This window comes from Coregonus clupeaformis, unplaced genomic scaffold (genome assembly GCF_020615455.1).
Source record: "Coregonus clupeaformis isolate EN_2021a unplaced genomic scaffold, ASM2061545v1 scaf1955, whole genome shotgun sequence".
Taxonomy (NCBI): domain Eukaryota; kingdom Metazoa; phylum Chordata; class Actinopteri; order Salmoniformes; family Salmonidae; genus Coregonus; species Coregonus clupeaformis.
The window spans coordinates 1,982-12,500 of record NW_025535409.1 but is presented as its reverse complement, the minus strand read 5'-3'; the positions used below and the strand labels follow the sequence as shown (position 1 = coordinate 12,500).

The 10,519-nt window shown below is 42.3% G+C and overlaps 1 protein-coding gene across 1 annotated transcript; it reads right to left on the bottom strand.

Moving 5' to 3' along the window:
* Positions 1-392: 392 nt before the first annotated feature.
* LOC121561993 (deleted in malignant brain tumors 1 protein-like) lies at positions 393-10,076 on the bottom strand. The gene is made up of 8 exons (XM_045218988.1): positions 10,057-10,076; positions 5,273-5,302; positions 4,727-5,041; positions 3,990-4,304; positions 2,368-2,646; positions 1,576-1,896; positions 1,384-1,472; positions 393-804 (listed from the first exon to the last, which is right to left on the bottom strand). Exons 3-8 carry the CDS (start codon positions 4,935-4,937, stop codon positions 664-666), a joined length of 1,356 nt encoding a protein of 451 aa, XP_045074923.1. The 5' UTR covers positions 4,938-5,041; positions 5,273-5,302; positions 10,057-10,076; the 3' UTR covers positions 393-663.
* Positions 10,077-10,519: the final 443 nt, after the last annotated feature.

Below are 10,519 nucleotides of genomic sequence, written 5' to 3'. Positions count from 1 at the left end.
CATAAAATGTATAATCAATAACATCATGAGAGGTAAACAACAGCAACAAAACAATCCCAACAAACTAAAATGACCCCTTTATTCAGATGTTTCAAAATACAAAGAATGAACAGATGATTATAATAATACATGGACTAATAATGGAAACACTTCAAGATAAAGAATCTAAGAGAAACACTAAATAAGATAAAGACATAAAGACAAAAGCTAAAAGCAGCAATACATTCTGGAACACAAAACAGACCTAATTGAGCTACTCTCTAAAAATAATCAAAACCCCATGTTACCCAAAACTCCATGTTACCCAAAACCCCATGTTACCCAAAACCCCATGTTACCCAAAACCCCATGTTACCCAAACCCCCATGTTACCCAAAACCCCATGTTACCCAAAACCCCATGTTACCCAAACCCCATGTTACCAAAACCCCACGGTACCATGGTGGTACAAAACAAACAAAAATTAATAATAGTGGTTACAATCACTCCTTTTAGATTTCTTCCAAGGTTATAAAAAGATAAACTAATTCTTAACTTGTGTTATTAAAATTAGAACCACTTAAGGTTTGTCACCACATTTTAAACACCAGTCCACTGCTGACCATAGATTTAAAACACAAAACTGACCTAAGATCAGCATGTAGGGTCAGCATCATTCTACTCCTACTCAGTCCCCTGGGCTGCTCTCTCCTCTCCCGGTCCAGCTTCAGCTCTGGAGCTCAGAGAGACCATCTCCATGGCATTGGCATCAACATAAAGATCCATGCTGCTCACCCTGTTCACTCTCTTCTGCCTCCTGGTGGTCTAGGGAGACACAGCACCAAGAGTGAGTGAGTCAGTCAGTCATGGACTAATAATGGAAACCCTTCAAGATAAAGAATCTAAGATAAACACTAAATAAGATAAAGACATAAAGACAAAAGCTAAAAGCAGCAATACATTCTGGAACACAAAACAGACGTAATTGAGCTACTCTCTAAAAATAATGAAAGCCCCATGTTACCAAAACCCCATGTTACCATAACCTCATGTTACCCAAAACCCCATGTTACCAAAACCCCATGTTACCAAAACCCCATGTTACCATGGTTGCAAAAAAACAAACTAAAAGGAATCATGGTGGTTGCTGTCACTCTTTTTAGATTTCTTCCAAGGTTCTAGAAAGATAAACTAATTCTGAACTTTTCAGCTATTATTAAAATCCCGGTCTCTCGTTCTCTCTGTGTGTGTGTGTCTCTGTGTCTCGTTCTCTGCTGCGCGCCTCTCATTCTCATCTGGTTAATCACACACCTTAAACACATATATAGACCAATGTAGAATCTGAACCCTGCTCATAGACACAAACATTTAAATGACTTGTAACGTCTGAGTAAATGTCTTTACCTTGTAGTACAGGTAGAAGGTGGTGATGGCTGTCAGTAGGATCAGCAGCACTACAACGTGTCTGATGATGAAGGCTGGCAGAGGAGAGGCTGAAAACAGAAACACCTTTGATGAGGGGACTGGTCATCATCATATAGATCTGTGGGAAATCTGTCAATGACAAAGTTATAAGTCTGGTTCATGTTCAGTTACCTGTGACGGTGAGGTTGAGGAGCTCACTCTCAGAGGAGAAGTTATGAGAGAAAACATAATTGTCATAAACACAGCTGTAGTTCCCTTGGTGGGAGCCATCTGCAGCAGGGAAGAGGAAGGCAGCAGAGTGATTGACAGCTGGCTTGGTCTGGGTTCTGTTGGAGCCGGTGAACGTGAGGAGGAAGGAGCCTCCTGGGTACTGTGGCTGAGTGGAGCAGGTGATGGTGAAGTTGTAGCCCCTGAACACCTCTGGCCCCTCATGGCCCCTGGAGACCCCTCCCATTGAGTCAGTCAGGAAGATATCAGGCTGGACCAGGAGATCTGTAACAATAAAAGAGAGCAAGAAAAACCTCTTCAACTAGTTTCCTATAGATATGACAATAACATCAGCATGTAACAGTGCTAGCCACCCTCCCTCACAGGGCAACATGAGTAGTGGGCCTACAGTCACTGAGACAACATATGTTGATATCAGGCTGAAGCAGGACATCTGGAACAAGAGGAGAGAAAAATAAAACGTAGCTCCTCAACTACTTTCCTCATTTAGATATGACAATAACATGACATGTGACAGTTGCAGTGAGTAGAGACGTTGCCTCTGTTGCTCCTAGACGCCACGTCGAAAGTCACTGAGCTCTTCAGTAAGGCCACACAAGCTACTACCAATGGTGGTCTATGGATTGTATGGCTGTGTGCTCGATTCTATACACCTGTCAGCAACAGGTATGGCTGAAATAGCCGAATCCACTAATGTCCACATACATTTGGCCACATAGTGTATCTTGTTATTACCTGAGCAGATCACTGTGAGTCCAGGAAGGAGAAGATACATTCTCCAACACTCCCTCAGTGAAGGCTCAGACCCAGAACAGTCAACTTCAAACCCTCTAGTGGTGTTTCCACGTAGAACTGAAACAGTGGAGCCACAACCCAGCTGTCTACACACTACTGCAGCTATTGCCTCCTTCTTCCTGTCTACAGCTCCCACAGTCCTCCACTCTCCCTGGTAGTACCACTCCACTCCACCAGCACAGCGACTGCCTCCTCCCACCAGCCTCACATCATCAGGCTCTGAGAAAAGAAGAGAGAGAGACAGTAATCTCACTATTTTCTCACTAAAACACATCTACAGTGGGCTCCAAAATTACTGGCACCCCTGACTGCACAAACAATACTTTAAAAAATATAAACAATACTGTACTTTATTAATGTTTCAATGGAACCAACCAAACTCATAGAATTATTTAATACAAAATAAATGTTACCAAAATCAAGGTTTCATAATTATTGGCACTCCTTATTTAGTACTTAGTGCAACCACCTCTGGCAAGGATAACAGCATGGAGTCTTTTCCTGTAATGTTTGACAAGGTTAAGGAACATATTTGGAGGGATTTTGGACCATTCCTCTATGCAGATCCTTTCAAGATCATTCACATTCTTGGGTTTGCGCTTATCAACGGCCCTCTTCAACTCAGCCCACAGATTTTCGATTGGATTGGATTGAGGTCTGACTGAGATGGCCATGGCAGAACATATATATTTTTTGTCACAGAACCATTTCTGTGTGGATCTTGAGGTATGTTTTGGGTCATTGTCTTGTTGGAAAGTCCACCTACTGCCAAGTCCCAGCCTTCTGGCAGAGAAAACCAGAATGTCAGCCGAAATTCCCTGATACTTGGTGGAATTCATTATGCCATCCAGTGCCCCTCGAATTAAAACAGCCCCAAAACATCACTGACCCACCACCATATTTCACCGTGGGTATGAGGTGACTCTCCTTGTATGCATCTCTGTTTCGACGCCAAACATGTCGATGCTGTATCTGACCAAAACGTTCAATTTTGGTCTCATCTGACCAGAGCACCTTCTTCCAGTCATAATTTAAATTACATTTGGCAAACTCCAAGCGCTTGGATCTGTGTCTTGGGGTCAGAAAGGGCTTTCTTCTGGCAAACCTTAAAAAGAGCCTGTGGGATATTGTATGCGTGTTACCTAATTTTTATACCCTAGTGAAACCGGAAGTGATGTAATGGCTCAATATAGTTCCTTAAGACTTAGATAAACTTAAATAAGTGGAATTTAATTCCTGGTTTAATTTTGGTAGATGTTATTTACTATAATCTTTAAGGGTGCCATTAATTGTGAAAACCTTGATTTGGAGGACATTGATTTTTAATTAAATCAATAAATGATTTTGGTGGGTTCCACTGGAACATTAATATAGTACAGTATTTCTCACATGTTGGTATTTTCAGTTTCTCTCTATAATTATATTGTTTATATTTCTGTAAGTATTGTTTGTGCATTGCCAGACAGGGGTGCCAGTAATTTTGGAGCCCACTATATATTGCCTCTCATATTCTTCACTCCAGGTGAGAAACAATGTTGATTGAGTGACAAACTGTTTCTTACCTGAGCAGGTGAGTCCAACAGCATTACCAGGTAGGCAGGTGTTGTTTTTTCTGTCTGAGGTGTCACAGTCCAGGAGAAGGGACTCATTGCCTTTACACTGGAACTCTTTATCCCAGGTCTGACCCTCACCTTCTCCATAGAGCCCCCCCTGTAGAGCTGCAGGAGCCCCACAGCCAAGCTCCCCACAGACTACCTCTGCATCCTGCTGGTCAAAGTCAGCTTCACACACTGAGGCCCAGGACTGACTGGACTGATTGGACTTCACCTCCAGTCTCCCAGAGCAGACACCAGCTCCATCCACAAGCTGCACTGACTCTGGAGAAAAAGAGTTGGTTGAACATTCAATCAGTTTTGTTGATGACACTGTCAAAGGACTAAACACAAATATGTTGGATGAAAGATTGTAGGTTGCTATGTTTAATACTGTAAGAGGTAGAAATTGGTTCTTAGTCACTCAGGACAGGGTTGGGAATAATGCAGGCAGGAGACAGGAATAAGTTCACTTCACTTTATAGAAAATAAACAGCTGGACATCCATCAGGCAGCTTCACTTCAGTAACATCTGAACTACAATGATCTGCCCATGCACATCTCCCATAAATGAATATAACAAACACAAATATAATGTTTAAATACATCTAACATCTCTCCCTCTTTAAATGAAAAACACATAACACATGATATGCTAATATTGTATAATGTACAAATCAAATCTCTCAATATTACCAGTGTCTTACCTGAACAGATCACATGATGATAATATTCACCATTACAGACAGCAAGTCCTCTTCCTATGTTGTCACACTCTCTAATAGTAGACTCATTTCCACTACATCTCCTCCATAGTGTGATTCCTCCTCTTCTTCCATCTTCAACCAGAGGTCCTCTAGATTCAGCTACAGCATTCCCACAGCCCAGCTCTCTACACACAACCTTAGCCTCTATCATGCTCCACCATATAGAACATTGACGTAACCACTCTCCTCTGGAGAAGACTTCCACTGTCCCAGAACAGGAAGTGGTCCCATTCACCAGTCTGACTGAGTGTTTAGCTGTAAACAGCAGAGAGGAAAACACAGTGGTGAGGACAGATTATGACAGGGCTTCTGTTATTCTAACAGCAGTAATGCTTTGTGGTTGACAAGTATTAGTAGTTCCATAAAACAGTACTTGTTATTGGGTTTTAGAATGGTGTGTATGGACACATGACTTTCTCCATGTGGGATAATAAAGTTGACTAATATTGAACTGCTATAATCACTGTAGATTTATACTCTACCTACCTGGTGGACTGATGCTTTGAGCCTGGATATCTGAGGAGAGAGAGAGAGAGACAGAGGAGAGAGAGAGAAAGATGAGAGAGAGAGAGAGAGGCTGAGGTTAAATGAACATCAACATGACCTTTCATGATGTGATGGGGAAGATAGGCTTATCGATGGTATGATGCAACAACACACGTGTGTACACACACTATAGATACAAAAGTATGTGGACACCCCTTCAAATTAGTGGATTCTATTTCAGCCACACCCCTTCCTGACAGGTGTATAAAATCGAGCACACAGCCATGCAATCTCCATAGACAAACATTGGCAGTAGAATGGCCCATACTGAAGACCTCATTGACTTTCAACGTGGCACCGTCACAGGGATGCCACCTTTCCAACAAGTAATTTAGTAAAATGTCTGCCCTGCTGGAGCTGCCTCGGTCAACTGTGGTTATGTTATTGTGAAGGGAAACGTCTAGGAGCAACAACGGCTCAGCGTGAAGTGGTAGGCCACACAAGCTCACAGAACGGGACCGCCGAGTGCTGAAGAGGGTAGCGTGTAAAAACCGTCTGTCCTCGGTTGCAACACTCACTACGAGTTCCAAACTGCCTCTGGAAGCAACGTCAGCACAAGAACTGTTAGTTGGGAGCTTCATGAAATGGGTTTCCATGGTTGAGCAACCGAACAAAAGCCTAAGATCACCATGAGCAATGCCAAGCATCGGCTGGAGTGGTGTAAAGCCCGCCGCCATTGGACTCCTGGAGCATTGAAAACGTGTTCTCTGGAGTGATGAATCACGCACTTCACCATCTGGCAGTCCAAAGGAAAAATCACGCAGCAATGTATATTTAACATTACCTCACTAATGCTCTTGTGGCTGAATGGAAGCTGGTCCCCGCAGCAATGTTCCAACATCTAGTGGAAAGCCTTCTCTGAACAGTGGAGGCTGTCATAGCAGCAAAGGGGGGACCAACTTCATACTAATGGTCATGACTTTGGAATGAGATGTTTGACGAGCAGGTGTCCACATACTTTTGGTCATTTAGTGTACATTCCCTTTCCATGGAAATGTGTAACTCTCTTTGCAGATGAGTTTATATCTAATTTAATACCTTTGCTTTGTCTGTTTTTGAAATCATTCATTTCAGAGGTCAAGCTGAACCGGATCAAAAGTGGAAGAGTGGAAAAGGTTACTGGTTGTGATGACATTACTGGTTAGAAGTCAGTGATGAAAAGATATTCAGTTGACTGCATGTTAGTCTGTTGATGTTAATTTAACCTCTCTCTCTCTCTCCCTCTCTCTCCCTCTCTCTCCCTCTCCCTCCCTCCTGTTGATCTTGACTCAGGTAACAGACCTCTAACTTCTACCCCCCCTACTCCTGCTCTAACATACAGTATCTCACAAAACTGAATACACCCCTTGCATTTTTGTAATCAATAACATAATTATCTATATACTACCAACAACATCATAACAATACTCTACATCATAATCAATATCATAACATTGATAATCAATAACATCATTATCTCTATACTACAAACAACATTATAACAATAATCTGACAGTTTGAACCAAGGAAGCCTTGTGGTAGACCAATGTGGTTGATTAACAGAGCATCTGAGTGTGTCCCAATAATATCTCCTTTCTCCTGAAGTGTGCACTTGTTCACTACTTCCCATAATCTAAAAGCATTGGATTGGTGGAGGCATGGACTAGTGGGAGTTTCCACCATATTTATAATGTTGAAGTAACCCTATCACCACAGGCTCAGATAAATCCATAGAGTAAAAGTATGCGGAAAAGGTCCACTCAGTACATAATAAACCTGGTATGACTAAACTCGCTAAAGAAAAACCAAAGAGACCAGGGTTCTTACCTACAGATAGAATGTGTATATAAAAAGAATGAATAATGAATGATCCACTTGCAAACAATTGGCAATACACACAATACAATAATATTTTAAGATAACCTAAACCCGGGTGCTAAACTGAAAATGTTCGTTGGCGCCGTTGGAGCTATAAAAAACTAACAGTCTAACCCCACAGTTATCACGGTAGAAAGCCCTTGAAACCAACAGTTGACTATTTATAATCCAATAGGCAGAAAGTGCCCTGCATGCATCCGAAAAACGATGTCCAGTGTCCCCGAAGCCCTTAAATGACCTCAGACTAAACTGTCCTCTCCAGCTCCCGATCCGACGAACCCAAGCAGCTCCCGAAGCCACTGCCAGTGGCACTGGAACCTTCGTCAATACAGCCAAGCAGCAAGCGAATTGAGACGACTCATTTCTAAAATATTCAACTATACATCTTTATTTTGTTAAGGTAAGTAAAGTAGAGTGCAGTTAAAACCAATTCGGGGAAAAAAACGTACACAAAATGTTTTCCAACTTCACAAGCGCACCTCTCCCCTCTGTTCACCTTCCCAAGTTCTCTCACGTCACCCCGCTCCTCCGCACACTCCACTGGCTTCCAGTTGAAGCTCGCATCTGCTACAAGACCATGGTGCTTGCCTACGGAGCTGTGAGGGGAACGGCACCTCCGTACCTTCAGGCTCTGATCAGTCCCTACACCCAAACGAGGGCATTGCGTTCATCCACATCTGGCCTGCTGGCCCCCTACCTCTGCGGAAGCACAGTTCCCGCTCAGCCCAGTCAAAACTGTTCGTTGCTCTGGCACCCCAATGGTGGAACAAGCTCCTCACGACGCCAGGACAGCGGAGTCACTCACCACCTTCCAGAGACACTTGAAACCCCACCTCTTTAAGGAATACCTGGGATAGGATAAAGTAATCCTTCAACCCCCCCTTACCCCACCCCCCAAAAAAATAAAATAAAACATATTGTAAAGTGGTTGTTCCACTGGCTATAAGGTGAATGCACCAATTTGTAAATCGATAAGAGCGTCTGCTAAATGACGTAAATGTAAATGTAAATGACGTCACCATAGTCTAGGACCGATAGGAACGTTGACTGAATAATCTGCTTTCTGCTGTTTAGCGAGAGGCAGGACCTGTTTCTATAGAAGAAGCCCATTTCTATTCTCAACTTCTTAACTAACTCATCAATATGCTTTTTAAAAAGACAGCTTTTCATCTATCCAGATTCCCAGATATTTATAAGCAGGGACACAATCAATATGGACACCATTCAAAGTACATTAAATCAGTTATTTTGATGTGCACTAGAGAACAACATATACTGAGTTTTCCCTGCATTCAATGCTCATTTCAGGTCAATAAAGTTTTTCTGTAATTCCATGAAGGCAGACTGTAGTTCAGATAGAGCCTGGTCAACCGTGGGGAAATAGCATACACAACAACTATCAACTGTATACAAGTGGAGGTTACAGTTTTTTATAGACAAGTCAATATTGTTAATGTAAACAGCATAGGTGCAACTTTGGTTTTAGAAGTGGGGGGAGAACATAACTTTATTTATATTCATTTTTGTTTTTATCCAGTTGGATAAACACTCCAAACAGCCTACCCGACTGCTCAGAACCCTCCGCATGGTCCTAAAGCACACTGTCGCCTGATTTAACACCATCAGTAGATACACATTGAGTTCTATCTGTCAAGTCATTTTTTTACCAGTTACATGCAGCCTGGTCTAGGCCAATTGAGCCAAGCCTCTGAATTAGCAGTGAGTGATCAACAGCCTTTGACAGGTCAATGAAGAGGGCAGCACAATGTTGCCTTCTATCCTTACAGTGAACCACATCATTTATAACTAGAGATGCAGCAGAGATAGTGCTATGACCTGGTCTAAAACCCCACTGATGTACATTTAGAATACATCTTAGCTGAGAATTAATTAAGGATTCTAATATTTTAGCTAGGCAAAAAGTTTATAAATAGGGCGATAATTATTTAGGTCACAAGGGGTCACCACCTTTGTGAAGGGGGGAGTACATGGGCCGCCTTCCAAACCTTGGAGATAGTACTAGATATAACTGTCAGGTTACGGGTTGATGATTCAGCAATCAGGGGGGCAGAGCGCTGCAGTAGAAATGGATCAAGCACATCAGCCCCAGTGGATTTTTTTTTTACATCAATCTTAAGCAAGACATCTAGCACATCACAGATAGTAAATAGTTGAAATGAAACAAAGATTGACTAGAAGTTGACGGGTCAACCGTTGAGTCAGCTAGAGGCTGGCAGAGGGAAGAGCAGTCGATTGGCTGACCAGGGTCAACTAAACCACCGTTTCTCTCAAATAAAAAGCCTGCCGAGGTAACATGATGATTAAAAGCATCCCTTATTCCATTCTTCTCAGTTATGATGCCAGAGTCAGGCAGAACTCCCTCCTAGCTCGAAAAACCTACCCTATTGTTTCAGTTTGTTAGGGACAAGAAACGTATTCTACCTAAGCTACATCAACACAATGTCATGAAGAATGTTATTATTGTTTTCAAGTGAGTACACAACTCTAGTCTAGGCTGTAAACTGCAGTGAATAGCCCATGTCATTTGAATAACCGTTCAAAAGCCAGGCGTTTTGAATACATATTAATTTCAAAATAACTGCATCTAGCCTGTCTGATTTGGATCAGTTATGGGTTTTTACTCTGCAGTTTAGCCTAGAAGGTCAGGATAATGAGATTAGGAAAAGAGTTAGGGTTAGGTTTAGCTAAATTGCTACAAGGAAGCAGCAAGCAGCCACACAAAAAATGGTCTTGAGTGGCAACCAATCTGCCCAATTAGCTGTTAAGTTTCCATACACCCACTTATGTTGAGCCTCCCACTTATTTAGCAATAACCACTTTCAGACACACTCCATGTATGCAGTTACCCTCTGGGAGAATCTCAATTGTATACTCCTCCCGTTCTCTCTCTTCACCTCCTCTAAACCCATTGGAGGAGAAGGTCAGAGGGGCGGGACCTCTGGCTTTCTCATCCAATGGGTTTTGAGAAGGAGGCGAGGAGTATGCAATTGAGATTCTCCCCATGACTGTGAAAGGGTGCCATAAAGCAGTGTGCACTGTATAGAGCTCGCCAGCTTGTAGCCTAAATGAATGGGGAAAGACTAGGGTTTTGGGATAAACGCTGAAAATAAGGTCTGAGGTGAACACAGACTTAGTAGATCTTATACGTTTTGTTGTATGAGTTAATATCAGTCAGGTAACATTACCTTTATGAATTATGAAGCCTTTATGTTTTGTTGTATGAGTTAATATCAGTCAGGTAACATTACCTTTATGAATTATGAAGTCTTTATGGGCTTTTTCGTTTTCAGTTACCCAGAGGACCCTCTC